At 35.4% G+C, this 21,585-nt stretch overlaps 1 protein-coding gene across 1 annotated transcript in view; it reads left to right on the top strand.

The window, feature by feature from the left end:
• Positions 1 to 21,585, top strand: part of SEMA3E (semaphorin 3E) — a 238,235-nt gene that overhangs the window by 125,936 nt on the left and 90,714 nt on the right. The window contains exon 2 of the mRNA XM_047851082.1: positions 4,694 to 4,854. Coding sequence (XP_047707038.1) covers positions 4,694 to 4,854 — 161 coding nt within the window. The remainder of the gene's footprint in view (positions 1 to 4,693; positions 4,855 to 21,585) is intronic.

Here is a 21,585-nt window from a genome sequence, read left to right as displayed (position 1 = left end):
GACAGTAAATGCCAAGTCCCTACACAATATGTGACATATAACTACTCAATGAATATTAACTGTCATTACTACCTTGAGAGTCGGGGCTGAAAGGAACACTATCAGAACACAAGAGAAAATCCCTTTCCCTTTTGTTTCCCTTTTTTTAAGGATGTAGTTGTGTTTTTAATAAAGTGATACATGTTCACTGGGAAAAGTTTGGAAATCATAGAAATGTTACACTGGCCTCCAAGAGAGTCCTAATAGTAATACTGTGAGCCTCATTTTTACTGCTTATTGTAATTTTTTAGAATACCATTTAAAATGATATTTTCACATTTATTTCTTTGCGTATTTAATGAAGGTAAATTCTTTTTTGTATGAATTTGTTTTTGTCAGTCTCTCATTATGACATGTCTGTTTACAAAAAGTTGACAATAGATGTTTTCCTTTATTTAAAATTTTTTTCAACATGCTGAAAGGTCAATAATTTGTTTTTAAAAATTTTTAAAGTTTATTTATTTTGAGAGAGAGAGAGTGGCAGAGGGACACAGAGAGAGAAAGAGAGAGAGAGAGAATTTCAAGCAGGCTCCTCACTGACGGTTTGGAGCCTGATGTGGGGCTTGAACTCATGAACTGTGAGATAATGACCTGAGCCAAAACCAGGAGTTGGACGCTTAACCAACTGAGCCACCCAGGCGCCCCAATAAGTTTTTTATATCTATGCTCTGATAAATACATTTCCCTAACTTTTTCCTTAATAAATATTTTTCTGTTTTTTTTTAATTTTTGAATTGCATAATTTATCCAAGTGTACTGCTTTGCTTTTATTAATTTTTAAAAATTTTTACAGTGCTCTTTTTATAAATCATACTTTAATTCCTAAAAGTTTCATTTGGATTAGATAGATGAATGTTTCCCTATCCCAAAAGAGAACAAAAATGGAGGTAGTATTTTCTGTGCAGACCGTGAGGTTTATTCTCCAATTGAGTGAAGAATTTTAACAATTCAGTTATTAGGAAGGATGGATTCAGATTGGATAATGAAGACCCAGATGTTCATATTTGAAGATGTTCTTCAAAATTTAGTAAGATTATATCAAACATATATAAACTGCGGCTCAACTTATTCAGTCTGCAGGAAATATAGCTTGTAATGAATTTGTTACTATACATTTATTCATGAATAAAGACAGACTAGATAGGCTTAGCTATGGTGATGGTCCTGACCCCCCATAATTATAGGGAACACACTATTTCGCACATGTCTTCTACATTTAACCATGGATGGTTAATTGATCATACCAAAGCAGCCAGTCTATAGGAAGCCAAAAATTTATGAATTGTGAACACTGGCTAAGCCAATTACATTCTTTTCCTTGGGAACTTGAATTGAAAGATGCAAAAATTATTGTCATGCTGGGGTGGGGTGAGTGCTGGATGGTTATACATTTGGGGGCTAATGCATACCTATTTAGCATGAACAAACTAATGAATAAACCCCTTAGAATCAGTTCAGTGAAGAAGTGGCATTAAGAAAAGCAAGAAGCAAAGATATACCATTTCTCAAGAAGCAAATTCCTTGTGCTACTGTTGGTTTTCCAGTACTATGAGGCTTAACTTTCTGTCCTTGAATCTGTGTTGGCCTGATTTAATTAATCTCTGTTAATTGAAATCATTGACATCCTTACTAACATGGCTATCATGGCCATAAAGTCACTTTTGGTAGATTGCACTTTGATATGAATTCAGTTGACTTGCATCGAAGCATGTAATTATAAACACAGGTATGGCTCTTGATACCTTATTTTCTTCAGTGATGTTGGGTGTTCATCATAGTGTTTCCCACCACATTCATTTAGAGGACCTCAGGAGAAGTTTCTCTTAGTCCTTAGTACCAGGTATATTAGCCAGGGTTCCCCCAAAGAAACAGAACCAATGAGAGAGAGAGAGAGAGAGAGAGAGAGAGAGAGAGAGAGAGAGAGAGATAGAGAGGGGTTGATTGATTTATATGTAATGAGAAACTGGCTTATGCAATTACAGAAGCTGAGAAGTCACACAGGCTTCTGTCAGCAAGGTAGAGAGACAGGAAAGATAATGGTTTAGTTGGAGTCTGAAGACCTAAGCACCAGGGGAGTTGATGATGTAAGTCTCAGTCTGAGGCAGGAGAGAACTGATATTCTAGCTCAATCAGACAGGTAGAAAAACAAAACAAAACAAACAAAGAGTGGGTTCTTCCTTCCTCTACCTTTTATTCTTCTGATACCCTCAACACATTGGATGATGTCCTCCCATATTGCTTTAGTTAGTCCATCAATTAATGCTAATCTCATCCAGAAACACCTTAACAGATATACCCAGAAGTAGCATTTAGCCAAGTATTTGGGCAGTCCTGATCCACTCAAGCTGATACATAAGATTAACCATCACACCAAGCAACATTCCTAAGCACCTGATACAGTTTTTCTATTGTTTTATGGTGACTTTTACTTTGAAGTTTAGGAAGTCTGGGTTCCATTTTGTTATTTTCTTTAGCAATGTATAGGGATATTAAATTAAAAACTTTCAGTTAATAAAATTAATTCCAGTCTTATTTTCTTTATTTTCCCCCTTCATCTTGATACCTCTAGCATTAAATTTGTTGGCTCAGTAGAATGTATAAGTCATCTCAGATCCTTTTGGGAAGAGGCATGTTAAATAATCAAATGAGTAGAAAAGTAGAGTTAATCTTAGAGCATAAAATATCTATAGCCTTAAAAAAAATGTTTCTATTGTAGAATGCCTCTGTGTCCTTTATTCCAGATATATGTAGATACACGTTTAAAACACAAATATTTACTCATAATGGATACTTGTGACCTTTTCTGACTTAAAGTCAAGATTGTCAGAGAATCACAGACAGCTAAGAAGGGCAGTTTGTGTCTTAGCAAAAATTGAGGATCACAGTAAGGATATATGCCTGTGGAAATTGATAAGAAAAATATAAATTGTCGCATTGATATGTTTTGGTCAGTATCATGATTCTGAAATAATGTATCTACTGACATGCTTGAACATCTTAGGAATCAGTCCTTGGCACTATTCTGTTGTATGGTGATGGTCAAAGTGGAGAATTGAAGAAGCAACTCAGGACACTTCTCTCATTTTGTGAAAATGTTTAAAGAAAATGATAGTCTATTCTTTGGGTCTTCTAAACTCAAAAACTTAATGTGACTTGAGGAATTATTCTAGAAGTGTCTTCATAAGTGATGAAATTTCTTGACTTTTTGCCTAAATCATGTGTGTGATACTCAATTTAATGTATCCAAATGTATCTTGGCAGCAATTTCTCCGAGGCAATATAAATAAATCAAAATAAGATCCAAAATTCCTTACAACTTAAAAAAAAAGCATTCTTAGACCCTATAATAATTAAAATATATGAAAAGTCATAAATGAATATTTTAACTACTTCCCTTTAAGTAAGCTTAAGTATGGCACATGTGATATTTACACTTATTAATTATACTCCTTCCATTTGTTAAACTTCCAAAAATACAGGTTTTATACTGCACTTTCAAAGATTCTCTAAAATATCTGGGTGTTGGGTTTGTTTTTTTTTTTTACAGTATTTTTATGACCTCCACTCTAGAAATGCAGTTTAGTCAAAGAATTAATAATTTTGAATATAGAAGGGCGATTAACATGTGAAGAAGCCAGGCTCACCATCAGTCAATAAAGAGGCTAAGTGATTGTTCAAGGTGACTCAGGCAGTTAATGGCAAAGCAAAGACTTGAATGTGGCTCTTCAGATTCTCAGTCTACAGGACTTTCTGTGATGACATATGCATCGGTTGTACTTTAATCCTCATGGTATGTGTATATATATAATTTGAGTGATCTCTTGTTGTAATAATGTATGTATAGGGGTATAGGGCAGTCATTTAATTTCTGGGCACCTAAGTTTCTCTATCAGTAAAATAAAGGTCAGTAGTAATTAATTGATTATGGATGTGACTTTTAAAACTGGTTTCAATAGATATATTTTTTTGTGAGTTGGTGTTCATCTGGAATTAAATGGAAACACTTTTAGAAGATTTTTTTGTGAAAAAAATAGAATATTTTTTGTATATTTAGAATTTTTGTTACACAAAGAAAAGTATAAAAGTCACAATAGAATGATTCTTCCACATAGCACTTTACATAAAGATTGTGAAAGATAATTCTTTATGTACAAACATAAACTATTTACCTTATTTTAGAGTCACAAAATTATAAAAGATTTTACTTTGTGCACATTAAAATTTATTCCCAGTTACACTTTTTTTTACTGGTTGAACAATTTTTTTTTTAGTTTTTCTAGTTTTATCAAGAAAATATTAATATGTAGCATTGTATAAATTTGAAGTGCACAACGTGATTTGATATACATACATATTATGGATACACTACTGCAGCAAGTTTAGTTAACATCCATAACATCACGTCAAATTTTTTTCTTGTGATAAGAACTCTCAAGATCTATTCTCTTAGCAACTTTCAAGTGTTCAATATGGTATTGTGAAGCACTGCATATTTTTAATCCTTTGATTAATAAATTCTAAAGGCTTTACATTTGTCATAAAATGAATGTTAACTATATAGTTCCAATAGGCATGACAATAGAGCCGTGATAAAAGTGTTACAAAGGTATTGGTATTGTGACTTGTTGAGTGAACATTTTCTTTTGCCTTTCAGAACTCTTGGATCTAAATCGAACATCAATTTTTCATAGTCCTTTTGGGTTTCTTGATCTCCACGCAATGCTTCTGGATGAATATCAAGAGAGACTCTTTGTGGGAGGCAAGGATCTTGTATATTCTCTCAGTTTGGAACAAATCAGCAATGGCTATCGAGAGGTATGGAAACATCAGACTGTATCAGGAGGGAGAGAAAGGGGTGAGGGAGATAACTTCTTGCATGGTGTTACTTGAATTAGTTTTTTTATTGTCAGCCATTTTAATATTCTAAGTGATTACTTTTTGAAAGAAATAAAGTATTCATTGAAAATGAAATCATTTTGAGAGAAATTTATAAATTATCAAGAATGAACTTTTCTAGCACATCACTGATCTCTGTATTCCCAGAAGACTTTGGATTAGTGTGTTTGACATTAGTCTTTGCATAATGGTCCTTGTCACCACACCCACTGTCCTGAGATCTGAATTTGGTTCGAACATGCTTTTACCAACAATCCATCTAGGATTTATGCTACAAAAACCCTAGCCTAACGAATGGCTGTGTGAACTTGATATAGCTAACCCTTGATGTTCTGTTGGTAATATCATTGATTCAGGTGGATGCTCCTTAAACTCGGTGGATTGAAGTGTATTAAAATAGGCAAGTGCCCAGCATTTTCAAGCAAAGGTTAACTGTGATGAAAAAGACAGCACTTTGAGTCTGTGTTTATACAGAGTTGAGTTGAGCTGAATTTTTTTTCTGACCCAAATCAATCTTAAAACATGCAGAAATATTTAGACAATAGTATTTTTTGGCATAAAAATAATACATAATACATTTTCTTTATAATACACATTTACTTTTATGTTTGTCAAAATGATCAATATCCGTAGTTTTTAAAGTCACTTAAAAGAATTTATGATGAAAAACAGCATCCCTTCATCTCTGCCAGTTCCTAAACCCTAGAGAAAATTATTTCAAACTCTTTTGTTGTTTCTTCTCATTCTTAACCTCCATTTTCTAAATAACATTTCTAATACTGTTCTTACTTGACACCATTGATTTTAGACAGTATCTCTTCACTTTCTCTTAAGAAAGATGAAGGCTTTAGTGTTCTTTTCTTCCAGTACTGTAGCTAAAATGTCTCTGCACTATACCAACATCCCCCAGTTATCTGTCCCCTCATTTAGCTATAGCACAATTTTGAGTAAGTAATAACCATTTAGATTATTATAATTAGGAAAATCGATCCCACTTCTTTTTTATCCCGAGATTAAATATTATCCCCACCCTTTCTTTTCTATTCGCTTAGAGTTTTATATTACTTTCACTAATTTTTCACCAAACACCAAACTCTCTACCAGACTTGTTCTCCGTCTCTCAGTTTTCATTAGTTTCAAGATTTTTTTTTAAATTTCAGGAGTAGAATTTAGTGATTCATTGCTTATATATAACACCCAGTGCTCATCGCAGCAAGTGCCCTCCTTAATGCCCATCACCTGTTTAGCCCATCCCCCCACCAGTTTTTTTTTATTTCAATGTTTATTTAGTTTTGAGACAGAGAGATAGAGCATGAGCAGGGGAGAGGCAGAGAGAGAGGGAGACACAGCATCTGAAACAGGCTCCAGGCTCTGAGCTGTCAGCACAGAGCCCCATGTGGGGCTCGAACCCACGAACTGTGAGATCATGACCTGAGCGCTTAAGTTGGGCACTTAACCGACTGAGCCACTGAGGCGCCCCACCCCCCACCAGTTTTTAAATTAGACGTATCCTTTCTGGTTCTTTTAGCATCCCAGGGTTTAACTTCACCATTATCCTGGAGCATCCACTCTCCCTCTCATTTGTAGAGTCTTCTTTCTGAGTTTATTATGACCTTTTGGGGAAGTGTGCCTTCTGGTAACTTCTTGAATAAGAAGTCAAAGTAAAATGTTGACTTTTTTATGTTTCAAAATAATATTATTCAAACTTCACATACAATTGATAGGTGAGTATAAAATTCTCCAATGAAAATCATTGGCTTTAGAAGTTTGAGGATATCGTTCCATTGTTTTCAGATTTTCAGTATAGCTTCTGAGAAGTTGATGCCTTTTTAATTTCTAAGTTTTGTATGTAACCTGTTTCCTGCAACCTAACCCTGAATTTTGACCCCAAGCACCTCTGTGTTTCAAATTTTTCTCAAATTTCTCTTAGAGTTGATCTTTTTCATCCACATTGGGCCTTCTACAGGAGGCCTGATGGCCTTCAGCTCTGGAAAATGTTCATTATTTGTTAAATGTTTTTCCTTCTTTTTATTTTCCTCTTGATTCTCTTTCCCTCGGTTTTCTGGCCTATTTATTGTACAAACTTTGGACCATTTCTGCTGATTTCACCCACACCCACCATTCCTATTCTCAGAGAGACCGTAGACTTTGAATTCCTGAGCATTTCTAAAGTTCTTTTTCATGAATCAGCTTGCTTATTGGCTCCCTTCACCTTGCAAGCATTTAGATTTCAGCTTTTCTAGTGTGCAAAGCCAGTCAACACTTTTCCATATGTCGTAGAACTTCCAAAATGTTGCTGACATTTCTTTGGCTTCTCTACTCAAGTTCTGTTTGTCCTTTTTGGACTGTGTCCTTTACTGTCATTTTAGTAGTTGTACGAGGGAGTGGAAGCACATACTCTTTGCTTTTTACTATCATCTTTAATTTTATTTTCTCAGTAGTTCTTAAAAGAAATGCTATCTCTTTATATATGTAACATATGTATAGTATTTATATTACACACACACACACACGCAAATGTTTCTAAGACTATCTATGACCTCCTCTTTCCAGTCAAATTCAGTGGTTTTTCTCTCTCTCTCTGCTTGGATGTCTTTCCCCCACTAACTGTGGTGTTCACCATATGGCCCTCTTCTTTTTCTCTCAGATCATCTACGTGCTCTGATTTCCTGTGAAGGAATATCTAAGCTAGGGATCCTAAGTATGGGATCCATAGAACAATCTCTGTTGTGGATTGAATGTCCCCTAAAATTCATATATTTAAGCCCTAACCCCCAGTACCTCAAATATGACTGTATTTGGAAATAAGGTCTTAAAGATGTGGTTAAATTAACATGAGGCCATTAGGATGGACCCTGATGCAATATGATTTTTATCCTTATAAAATGAGGAAATTTGGTCACACAAAGAAACATTAGGGGTGCATGCCTAGAAAGGAAATACCATGTGAGTCACAGCATGAAGGCAGGTGTCTATAGGCCAAGAAGAATGGCCTCTGAAGGAACCAGTCTTGCCAACATCTTGATCTTGGACTTCCAGCCTCTAGAACTAAGATAAAACAAATTTCTGTTGTTTCAGCCACCCAATCCATGGTGTTTTGTTATACCACAGCCATCATAAACTAATACAACCCCTGTATTAACATTTTAAGTATGTAAATATGGAAAGATCCTTCAAGGGATCTTAACCCCAGAAGATTAAGAATCTTTGCATTATGGAACTGGTTCTTAAATTGTTATCCTTGGGTCAGGATCATGTAACCCTCATGGAGATGGTCCCTGGAATCCATATTTAAGCAGGCTTTCTAAATGATTGCTATGTACATAGAATCTCCTAATGGTTTTCCGCAGCTGTTGTTTCCTACTTAGAACTAAGATCAAGAGGTATCAGCTTGCCACATTAATGTGATCCCCCTTTTAGAGCAGAGGAAATTGAATCATGTACTTATTCTCCTTTATTGTTTTGGCCTAACTGTACCCTTAGGCAGGAGAGTGGTAGGATTTTATAAACGGTGTCTTAGGGAACTAAACAGACTAGTACGTGGCTATTGAAGCTTCAGGGTGCCATCTCACAAGGATGTCAAGGAAAGTAGCTACACAAATTATTAAATTCAATAACTTTCTTACATTCAAGGGTAAAGCCTCATTTTGTGAGGCCTGAAGTGTATATGGTTTAGTAGACCTCTTCAGGAAATAGACTTATTCAAACATAAGTTTCAAAGTTGCTAAGGTCCTTCCCTGGGTCCCACAAGGGCCAAGTACCAGCAAGGAGTTGTGAGGCTTAAGTTTCATTAGCTCTGAGGTAACTTCACCCCTGCTACTGCATTTGTTATATTGTACCTTTCCCGCCTGTTTCCACAGAATGATTAGAGGTGAAACTTCAGTTAGGACTTGAGTGTTTGTTTTCAGTAACAGCAGAATTAGAGCTAGGTCTATGTCATGCACCCTCTGTTGAATGAAGTGGACTTGAGAATGAAGGTGCTTCAGTACTTTCCAGGCTCTGAAGGTGTAGTGTGTCAGTCTCTGGGCCGAGCTTTCCTCTCATCTTTTCTGGACCTTGCTCCCTCGATTATTTACCTGGTACTATATTTTTAATCTTTTCTGTTTTGCTTTATATATCTGTGGGTTTCTCAACCTCAGTACTATTGATACTATAAACAAGTTTAAGTTGGGGAAGAGGGCATCCTGTGGATTGTAGACTATTTAGCTCTCCCTGGCCTCCCTCCAAGATGCCAATAGAACTCTCCCCATAGTCATGACAATCTAAAAGTCTCCAGACATTACCAGATCCCCCTTCAGAGGCAAAATTGCTGAGGGTCAAACCACTAAGTCTAGCCCATCATTCTATAAGCAGGATCCAGACTCCACCATGAAAAACAAAAACAAAAACAAAAACAAAACTACCCTTAAATATGTATCCATCTAGCATGAAATCCCTCCTTCTTCCCATGAGATCAAGCACCTTGAGGATATCCAAAGCCCATTTTCTCTATTTTGTCACTTTGTATTTATTTCTTAGCTTTTAATGTCTTTTGAAATGCAATATTTTATACTTAAAACATAGGAATAATATAAACATGTTATAAAGCATAATATTGAAGCTAACACCTGTAAACCCACAACCCAAGTCAAGAATGAGAGTTATCTCCAGTCCCATTGTAGAGGCTACTTTACCTTCCTCCATCTTTCCCTCCGCATGCCTCTGCTACATAGAGGCAATTACTACCCTGTATTTTATGGCTGTTTTTGTTTTTATTTTTATTTTAAAACATTTTATCATAATAATTTTTTCCTGTATAGTATACTGTTTAGAGTTACTAATTTTGAGCTATGTAAAAATGATACACAATAGTATATTACAGTCTTGTGGGATTATTTTGTTTTTGTTTTATTCAGTATTATTTCTTAGATTCAGTTATCATATTTGTTGATGTAGTCCATTTGTTGTAGAAATAGAATAGTGAATTAGGAACACAAATTAGATTTCTAGGTTCATATCCTGGCTATGCATTTATAACATTTGGTAAATTCCTTTACCCTGTTATGCCTCTGTTTCCTCATTTGGAAAAGGAAAAGTGTTAGTCTTCTCTGAGGATGAAAATGAGTTAATGGAAGTAAAGGACCAAGAGCTATGTTTGGCACACATTAGATACTATGTTACAAGCTCTTGTTATTCACTTGGACTTGTATGTAATGTATTACATCATATGAATATAGCACAATTTACTCATTACCTGTCAAAGGATAGTTGGGTGGTACCCAGTATTTTGTTTTACTGATGTTTCTGTGATCACTGTTGTAAACATCTCCTAATATACATTCCTGCAGGAATATCCCCAGGGCGTATATTTTGGAGTGAAATGGCTGGTTATAGGTTAATTACTGTTGATGTTCACCTGCACAAGATAATGCCTAATATTTTTCCAAAGTAGAAAGTGGTTTTACAAAGGCCTCTTCCCTCTAGCAGTGTCTGAGTTCCTAGTGATCCACAAACTCTGCAGACCTTCCACTGGTCTGTTTCATCCACGTATTTTTCATTAGTCTTCCCTTGATTCATTTGTTTACCCCCACCTTATACCTCACTGTCTTTGCAACTACAGTAGCATTTTTATTTATTTTTGATTTTATTTTTTCATGATAATTTTCATAACCCAATTTTTATTTCAGAAGCAGGATGTATATATTATAAAAGATTATATTAAAGAAAATAAAGAATGGGATGCCTGGGTGGCTCAGTTGGTTGGGCATCTGACTTTGGCTCAGGTCATTATCTCGCAGTTCATGAGTTGGAGCCCCACGTGTGACTGTGTGCTGACAGCTCAGAGCCTGGAGCCTGCTTGGGATTCTGTATCTCCCTGTCTGTCTGCCCCTTCCTCCTTTTCTCTCTCTCTCTCTCTCTCTCTCTCTCTCTCTCTCTCTCTCTCTCTCAAAAATAAATAAGCATTAAAAAAAAGGAAAAAGAGAATACCATACTGTAGTATCAGATAGTGATAAGTGCTGTGAAGAAAAATAAAGAGAGTTAGGGAGACAAGAGTTACAAGGTTGCTACATTAGATAGGGTGGTCAGGGAAAGATTTTCCAGGGAAGTGATACTTGATAAACCACCTGGCTTGTAGCCATATTCCAAGGCTCAATAGCCAGTTGTGACTAATGGCTCCCATATTGGGCTATGGAGGGCTAGAGAAGTAACATCAGAGTGTATGGCTGAGGTTGATTCCAAGGGCCAGATCATTGAATGATCAGAGGATAGGGCACCAGTTGGCATGGGTAATAGCTAATGATTTGTCCTTATGAAGAGAAAAACAGTAATCTAGGTGAAAAAAAATCTTTCAACTAATGAGCATGTGACAAAAAATGATGGTGGACGACTACAAGGAAAGATAGCAAGTATTGTTGTAATCACATGAGCTTCAAAATAGCAAGGGTTTTACATTTATTATTTTGTTTTATTTTCTTAATTAATTTATTTATTTTGAGGAGAGAGAGAGAGAGAGCGAGCAGGGGAGGAGCAGAGAGATAGGGAATCCCAAGCAGGCTCCACATTGTCAGTACAGAGCCCATTGCGGGGCTCGAACTCATGATCTATGAAATATGACCCGAGACAGAGTCAGATGCTTAACTGACTGAGCCACTCAAGTGCCCCCACTCTTTAGTTTTAAATTTCTGTTGGGTAGATGAATTTAGAGAGAGTGAAGATTAATTAGTTAACAGACAAGAAAGGTCAATTAAATCATCTTCCTTAACATGTGGGTTTACAATGAAAAAGCCATTACCAATAGAAAGGGCTGGTTGAGAAACAGTAGTTTCAAGGGACATGCTGGGTGTAATTAAAGCAAGGAGGTAAAAGGACACTGGAAAAAGAGGTGGAAGTTACAGTGGATTTTGCTAGACACACCAGGCATTTGAGATGATTTAATAAGTGTTTGAAAGGTTTGGAAGGGTGGAGTCAGATTGGGAGCTGCACAGAGCATTTTGTGGGGATATGAGTCCAGCTCTTGATTGTTGATCACTTGGGTTGGGGTTGGGTGGTGTCAGTACTTCCCATAGGGCCTGCAGCCACTATCTAGGGTTATGTTCCAATGGATTAGCCCTGATGATCTCTTCAGGAAGATTACTAACCTTCATTTTTACTAACCATCAAACATGTGGATCCTCTCTGTCCCATCACCAAGTCTGCTGCTTCTGTGTGACTTTTATACCTCCCTCCTTGTTACGGGGGGGGATAGGTGCTCTTTTTCCTTTCATGAAGTGCCATTCTTTCTTCCTGCGCTCTATAGTGCACCCTGTTGACTTTTCTTAAGAATTGGTTATTTTCTGTCTTTTCTACAATATCATTTCTTCTCTTTCTATAACATCAGCAACAAATAATAGTTTTGTATAGGGGTTCTCAACCTTTTTTGTGTCATTGATCCATTTGGCAGTCTGGGGAAGTCTGTGGACCCTTAAATGCATTAAATCATTATGTAGGATTACAAAATAAAATATTGAAAAGAGTTATCAAATCATGAATATATTGAAATACAGCTACCACACTACAAGAATAACATTTTGGGGGCACCTGGGTGGCTCATTCTGTTAAGCATCCGACTTCGGCCCAGGTCATGATCTCATGGTCTGTGAGTTCGAGCCCCACGTCAGTCTCTGTGCTGATGGCTCGGAGCCTGGAGCCCACTTTGAATTCTGTGTCTCCCTCTCTGTCTGCCCCTCCCTAGCTCACACTTTCTCTCTCTGTCAAAAATAAATAAACTTTAAAAAATAAAATAAAAAAAAAATAACATTTTATAGTACGAAAACATGTAGTTTCGTAATTGTATATTAAATAAAAAGACCTAGGGGCACCTGGGCGGCTCAGTTGGTTAAGTGTCCGACTTCGGCTCAGGTCATGATCTCACGGTCTGTGAGTTCGAGCACCGTGTCGGGCTCTGTGCTGACAGTTCAGAGCCTGGAGCCCGTTTCAGATTCTCTGTCTCCCTCTCTCTCTGACCTCTCCCCCGTTCATGCTCTCTCTCTTTCTCAAAAATAAATAAACGTTAAAAAAAAAAAAAAGACCTAGAGGGGCTCCTGGGTGGCTCAGTTGGTTGAGCATCCACCTCTCGATTTTGGCTCAGTTCGTGATCTCAGGGTCATGAGTTCAAGCCCCACATTGGGTTCTGCACTGAACTTGAAGACAGCTTAGGATTCTCCTCCTTCTCCCTCTGCCCCCCTCCCCTCTCCTGCTCTCGCTCTGTCTCTCTCTTAAAAAGAAAAAATAAAAATAAATAGTGGCGCCTGGGTGGCTCAGTCGATTAAGCGTCCGACTTCAGCTCAGGTCATGATCTCACGGTCTGTGAGTTCGAGCCCTGCGTCGGGCTCTGGGCTGATGGCTCAGAGCCTGGAGCCTGCTTCCGATTCTGTGTCTCCCTCTCTCTCTGCCCCTCCCCCGTTCATGCTCTGTCTCTCTCTGTCCCCAAAATAAATAAACATTAAAATTTTTTTTTAAATAAAAAATAAAAAATAAAAATAAATAAAAGTAAATATTAACTTTAAAACATAATAACAACAACAATAATAATACCTAGCAGCTGGTCTTTTCAGTACTGTAATTCCAAATTACTGATGAATATAAATAATATGAGCTACTTATAACAATTCTAAAGTAATATTAAATATCTGTTATTTCTCTTGGTTATTAAGCTCCATATTAATACTCCTTTGATTTATTTCCTGCATTTATATGATAGAAATGTCAAATTTCCACTGGAGATTATGCAAATACATAATGATGTGTTTTTTTTCTCTTTGAAGGCTATGCATTTCCTGATTTCTCAGGCCATAGTTAACAGCTCTTGCTCCGTAACTTTTATCTTATAAAACATTAAAAATTTTAAGTAAAAATAAACATCAGGTTCTCAGTTTAGCAGTTATAGGTTCTTATGATCTACTCTTACCTACCTTTTTAGTGTAATCTCCACTTGTCCACACCAACACATTGCTAACTCATCACTTCTGTTTTCACTTTTTCCAATTTTATTGTTATAATGGCATATAACATTATGTAAGTTTAAATAACATGTTGATGTGATAAATTTATATGTTGCAAAATGATTTACCACCACAGCGTTAGGTAACACCTCCATCATGTCACATGGTTACCATTTCTGTTTTGTAGTGAGAACATTTATGATTTACTCTGTTAGCAACTTTTAAGTGTATAATACAGTATTCATCACTATCAACACCATGTACATTAGGTCCTCAGAACTTACTCATCTTATATTCATCTTATAACTGGAAATTGGATTAACATCTTCCCATGTCCATCCCTGCCCACCACCACCCCCCCACTCCCCGTTTCTGGCAACCACTGGTCTACTCTCTGTTACTATGAGTCTGACTGTTGGAGACGCTACATTTAAGTGACACATAGTATTTTGTCTTTGACTTATCTCACTTAGCATAACGCTCTTATGGTCTATCCATGTTGTTGTAAATGACAGGATTTCCTTTTATCTCATGACTGAATAATATTCCATTGTGTATATGGACACCACATCTTATTAATCCATTCGCCCTTTGACAGACACTTAACTTGGTTTCATTTCTTGGCTACTGTGAATAAGGCCACATGGGAATGCAGATATCTCTTTGAGATTCTCTTTTTATTTCCTTTGGATATATACCTAAACGTGGAATTGCTGGATCATTTGGTCGTTCTAGTTTTAATTTTTGAGGAATTTTTTATTTTTTAATAGCCATTTTATTTTTTAATAGCCATTTTAATGGTTCCGAAGTGATACCTTATTGTGGTTTGATGATTATTGATGTTGAGCACCTCTCTTTGTCCTTTAATAACTCCTTGTCCTTACACACTCTCCTTCCCCAGACTAACCTTCAACACATCCACTTTTTAAAAAAACTATTTCCTTTCATTTCTAAACTAGATTTGAAGATTCTCCCAACCCTTTCTTAAACCTTGGTCTGATTTTGATTCTTACATTTGATTAAAATTGACTGTTTACTTGCCAGTGTACTTTATAAGATAGCTTCTTTAGAGTGAGTATTATGTTATATTCTGGTTTGAAGTTACAGGAACTCAAAGAATGTAGACAGTAAAAGAATGAAAAATGTATCTCTTGTTAATCCTGACATCACCCAGTAAATACGTTTTCTTCATTGTCTGCCTTCTTGCAAATCCCACTGTACTTGTTGCCAGAACCACATAAAAAAAACTAATTATTCTCTACTTTCTTTAAGGTTAATTTTGTCTGCCTTCTGCCTCCACCCCCAACCCCACCAACCACCTACCCACTTCCCCACTGGCAAACAAAGTTGCATCCTGTTTTACAGTGTGACAGTAGTTTTTACTTCAGCTGCACATTAATAATGCCTGAGGACTTTGTAAATAATATGTATGCTGTGATGCATCTCCACCTTGGCTGAAGTGAGGATTTTAAAAATTCTCTCAGGTGATTGTATGTGCATCCAGGATTGTGAAATGCTGAAGGATTATGTGCTCCTGTAAGCACTAGGAAATAGTGGTCCTATATGTGATGCAAATAAATAATTTTTTATATATAATAATCAGAATTTTTATGGGTATATATGCACGTAAGAATGATTTTTTCTATGCAGTTTTGAAATAGATAAGAACTTACTATTTAATAGACTTACTGTTTTTAATAGTCTTTTTAGTTACTGGTTTTGCTTTATGATTTCTTTCATTCATAGCATTTCCCAGACTTTGTAATAATAGTCTTTTGCAATGAAATTCTGCTCTGTTGTATTTGTATTACATTCATAAAAGCCCTATGACTCACACTGAAAAAAGTCACTCCTCGTGTTAAATCATACTCTTCCCTGTGAAAATTTCAATTTTATAATTCCATTTGTTTTATCTCATGTTGTATTTTATTTAATGAGAACCTCACACCTGCCATAAAAGGGTGGCTTCTGCCAATTGCTCTCTTCAAAGGTCTATAAAATCTACAGATAATGTGAGACTTCTTAGGTGAAACTGATTTCATCAAGAACTTCCCATGAAATTATTTTTTTTGCCTTTTATCTTTTTCTGAAATCCTTTGGTATAAAAAGTTTTGAATGAATTAGAGGAAACCATTATATGAGTGAAAAATTAAAGCATCTTGAGATGTTCTGATTACATTGTGACAATACCAGGACATTAGTATGAATAGAAAATGTGGAAGGGGGAAGACATAACATCCTGGCAGATGCTTTTCACGTGATTTCCTGTAGATGCAACCTGGATCTTTTAAAAACAATTTATGATGAAATAACACAGTGTCTAACTTGGGATAGGATTCTAACCATGGGAATCCAGGGCTATTCATGTTTAAATTGGCTTTTGTTTTTCATCTGTTAAAACATTCATCATTAAATTTTCTTTTATTTAATACTTAGTTTTAAAATTATAGTTTTGTATTGAGGAAGCACTTCCAATGTAGATCATTTGGAAAGAAATGTGTATGATTCTTCTCACATGTTCCACCTTCAATTTGTTTGTACCTCTTGAGAAGTCGAGATGTGGCCACTAGGGAGAATTATAGTTTATTGTGTTATTATTAAATTCTCTGGTGAGCAACTTGACACTCAAAAGAATTAAATTTTACTTTTCCATAACGCATAGTTTTTTGAACTTTAATCAGTGATATAATTGGACTTAAATCTAAGAAGATTTATATAGATACATGCAAAATTAATGAGTTAAGGTTTTTTTAGAGTTAAACAATTTGAAAAAAACCTCTCAATATGTTAGATATATCAAAAATATGCTTCAAAAAAAACCTTTTTTTGAAAGTTAGCAAATATATCAAGAAAGGAAAAAAAAAACAAATAGCTACAATTATGCTGGTATCTTCTTAGCATTTAAGAATCAACCCTGTATTTACACAATTATGTAGTAATTCAATCCTTTAAAATAGGTTTAAAAAAAAACTTTTCATGTGACTTTAAAACATTTTAATAATGTATATCATTTCAAAATGATGAGTGATGATAAAATTCATTAGTAACCTAAAACTAGTAATAATCAAAATAAAAATACGTCTTGATATTACACAAGGTAAATTTTTTCATATAGCATCTAAGAATTATTGAAAATATTTTAGCAGTGCCTGGGTGACTCAGTCAGTTAAGCATCCGATTCTGCTCAGGTCATGATCACGCAGTTTGTGGGTTCAAGCCCCGCATCGGGCTCTGTGCTGACAGCTCAGAGCCTGGAGCCTACTTTGGATTCTGTGTTTCCCTCTTTCTCTGCCCCTACCCCCTTGCACTCTGTGTGTGTCTCTCTCTCAAAAATAAATATACATTTAAAAAAATAATAAAAATAAAATACTTTTATACTGTTTTCTATGTTCCATGAGAAAAATTTATTTCCTTATTTGTGTTTATCACATTTATCTAAATTTACCATTAAAGAAGTGTTAGGTCTGGTATATTTTCTTGTGTTTCTTTACTGGTTGAAAGTTTGTCCTCATTTTTTCTGATCAGTATTTTATTTCTAGAATAAGGTTTAGCTAACCAACAGTTAATATTTTTTTGAAAGTTAGCAAAAATAGCCAACATATTAATTTTCCTTTTTATTTCATTTTAACTGTTTTAACTCACAGATTTTTTAAAAGATTTTTTTAACGTTTATTTTTGAGAGACAGAGTGTGAGCGGGGGAGGGGCAGAGTGCGAGGGGAGAATGCAAATCCCAACCAGGCTCCAAGCTCCAGACTCTGAGCTGTCAGCATGGAGCCCAGTGTGGGGCTCAAACCCACAAACCGTGAGATCATGACCTGAGCTGAAGTCGGATGCCAGCCAGGGGCCCCTCATAGATATTACTACACTTTTTGAGAAGTACTAGAATGTGGTAGCAAGAACACAGAGTACATACTCACACTGCTGTGGGCTCCCATATCCAGTCTGCCACTTATAAGATGAGTGAGCTAGGGCAACTTATTCCACATCCGTGACAGAGGGGTAATCATAATACTTATCTCACAGCTTTTCTGAGATAATTCATTGAGTTATTAAATGCCTAAGCAGTGCCTAGAACATACTAAGTGCCATCTAAATATTTGCTACTGTGTTTCCCTCTTTCTCTGCCCCTACCCCCTTGCACTCTGTGTGTGTCTCTCTCTCAAAAATAAATATACATTTAAAAAATAATAAAAATAAAATACTTTTATACTGTTTTCTATGTTCCATGAGAAAAATTTATTTTGTAAACTAGACATAGAATCAGAACATGATTCTAATGTGCTACCATTTCTAAGTAAGGTGAAAGAGTCCTACGTGATTTTATGGCCATTCAACTATATTCTAATTTTTTTTAATGTCTATGTATTTATGTTGAAAGAGAGTGAGAGAGCACGAGTGGGGGAGGGGCAGAGAGAGGGAGAGAGAGAATCCCAAGCAGGCTCTGTGCTGTCAGTGTAGAGACTAATGCAGAGCTTGATCCCATGAACCACAAGATTATGACCTGCACCAAAATCAAGAGTTGAACACCCAAGCAACTGAGCCACCCAGATACCCCTCAACTACATTTTAGAAAGACACATAGGGATATGAAAAATGAAGAAATGAATAGAACCATCCCTACCATAAGATATTTGTAATATAATGGAGAAGATACATACACATACATTTGTCATATATAGCACAGTTTAAATGAAACTATAATAAGTGTCTAAATAAAATGCTAAGAAAGTATACGAAATCTGGGAGGTAGGGGTTCCTGGAGTGGATATAATTTAAATTGGACTTTTAATGATACTTGGAATTTTAATTTGTACAGATTGGTAGTGGGAACAGAGTGAGGAAAGAACAGAAATTTTAGAATAGTTTAAAATAATAAGTAATAACCATGGCTAACACAGGTGAAGTGGGGGGATGTGGGTGGGAACAGGGTATGGAGTGAGAGTTAAAGATGGAAATGTGGTTGAGATAAGATCATGGAGAATATTGACCACTGTGCTGTTGAAACCTAATCTACTCAATGTATGAGCCAGTGAGAGATGCTCTAAAGATGTGCATAACATAACTGCTATTACAGTATGTGTGATCACTTGAGCATTAGTATGTTGGATGAATGGAAGGAAGAGGAAAATAAAGCCATTAAGCCAGTAAGTCATAGTTAGAATTTAAAACCAAGTGTGTCTGTCCGAGAAGCCTATGCTCTTCCCACTGTTACACACCACTGAGAAGCAAATTACTGCTTTGGTGTGAACTTCTTGTCCCCCAAACCAGTCTTCAATATACCATGAGCCCTGCCTTTTGTTACGTGGTGTTTGTTTTCCCTTGGTTCTTCCTTAGCATGACTGTATTTTACCTTCGAAATGGTGAAGAACTAGTGGAATAGTTAGTTGTTGGTGACAGGAGTGGAGTGGAGAAAAAAACACTGATAAGTGTAAGAAAGAACTCTACTCTACCTGTTTACTTGTGGCGGAGATTGAGAGCCAAGCCAACTCCAGTATTCAGCCATGGTAAGTGATTAGCTTGACTGTATTTAGTCTTTATAGACCCATGCAATCTGCTCATTTGAGGATTACTGAAATTTCCTGAAAAACAAAGAAAAACTTTTCTCTGGAAGATTGCAATACTGGTTTGAGGTACAACATTTTCTTTTCTTTTTTTCCATTTCCCAAAGAAATCAAAAATAGATATATTTATGTAAGCTATATTTTATGGGACTTCACAGACTATCCCATATTAGTATTTAAATTTAACAAACATTCATCAGCAGTTTTTCTCTAAGTTTCTAAATTTAAGGGTTTTTTTCTAAAATTATTCTCACCACTATTATTCTTAGCTAACATTACACTAGTTAATTGGAATATCTGTACAGAGAACTCTTTTAGACACTTGGTTTTTCAAAGTATTTATACTTTTCCCATTTATTCGACTTTACCACATCAAAAGTAAAGGAATTTCTTGTATTTTAGAATTTAATTTTTTTACTGGGTGGAACAGGCATTAAAAATAATTTGCATATAAATGGCAGATGGTATTTCACATTAATGATAGCATTTGAGTAAATTTCATCCATTAAAAAGGGCATGAAGCAGGCCAATAATGTTCCTGTACTAATAATATTGTTCTAGTTCAAATGCTTTGGAGTATAAACATTTCAAATACAAATCTTGTTTATAGTTCAAAAGATTATAATTCTGGCATATAAACTACTTGAATAATGACAGTCGTTATAATTAAGTATAGAAGCATAAACACTGAGAACGGTAATAGGTTAAAGAGTATCATTTATAAACCATTAGGACTTTTTTAATGTGTTATATCTATTTTCTTTTCATGCTATTTATTAGGACAAGTAGTTAAAATATACATCGATGGACACTGGTACTGTGCATAGATGTAAAATGTAGAAAGACAAAATATAAATAAAATTTTTTTTAGAATAATAAAATTTAGAAAAATAATATTAGATGAAATCATAATAGTGACTTAGCCATTTAAATATATCCCATGAAGAGAGATTTACTGGATCACTTTATTTCTTATTTATTTATTTATTTAAATAAAAATGGAAGTCTTTTTTTAGACAGTTAAATTATTCCCTCTTTGTGCATTTGTTTTTGCTTTCCTAAATCTCTGAGTGCCATAACGTCTTGTAACAGTAAGCTGTTAAATCCTTAATCGTAGCATAATTACGAGACTCAATAGGTAGTCCAGAAAAAATAGCCTTGTAATTTAATTTTTACTTTATTATTTTCTCCTTTGAGATATGCAAGAATAGTAAATAGTCCATTAATGTGTATTGGAACAATTAAATTGTATTATAGGAGTATTGTGATGAAATGATGTATATTTAACCTTTTGCTTTTTATGCCTCTTTTTGGAACAGAAAAGTTGGAAATAGCATTATACCCTGTAGTTTAACTGCCTTTAAAAAATGTTTTCTGCAGGAAAACAGATTAATTGTATGGGTTTTTGTTGATGCTAAATTCTGGAGCAGAACCAAAGGCCATCCAGACTTCTACAGTAAATGAAGACAGTCATTTCCCTTACTATCCTGACAGGATATTTGTACATGATGGCTTTAAAATAACTCCATTTTCAGTGAGGCCTTGATCTGTCATCTTTTGTCACATGAATGAACATTCGAGTGCCATCCTAAGCCTATTGAATTAAAACAAACAAACAAACCAAAAGAACAACAAACTTGAGTAAATCTATAATTACATTGTTCCTTTGGAGAGTTCTCCATATTTCACTTTATTTTAGGAAGTGTTCATAATTCAGTCTTCTGCATCTCTCCCTTCCATCCTCTCGGAGTGATTTCCCTCAGAAATCCTACAAGTCTTTCAAAGCCTAGATTTTGTTAACATCCTATAGAATTTCTTCCTGATTAAAGTGAAAATTGTCTCATTCCTTTGCCACTGGTTACAGCAGTTTTATGTTATTCAAGCTTATCTCTCAAATTTTACTGTAAACTAACTCTTTTAGTGAATGGATTTTACAAAGAATGTGATAAATTGATACAAGTCCATCAGTAGACCTTGAATAAGCAGTGACTGCATTGAAGGCATTGTGCCTAGTTGGGATTGTGCGTTGGTAAGAATACTGAAATAAGATAATGCCTTGTTCTCTATAACTTACAGTTTAATATGGGAGCTAAAGTTACGTACATAAATCAATTATAATCTTAGGTAG

This window comes from Prionailurus viverrinus, chromosome A2 (assembly GCF_022837055.1).
Source record: "Prionailurus viverrinus isolate Anna chromosome A2, UM_Priviv_1.0, whole genome shotgun sequence".
NCBI classification, from domain to species: Eukaryota; Metazoa; Chordata; class Mammalia; order Carnivora; family Felidae; genus Prionailurus; species Prionailurus viverrinus.
Note: the sequence above shows the minus strand (reverse complement) of the source record. Positions and strands in the feature narration are given on the sequence as shown.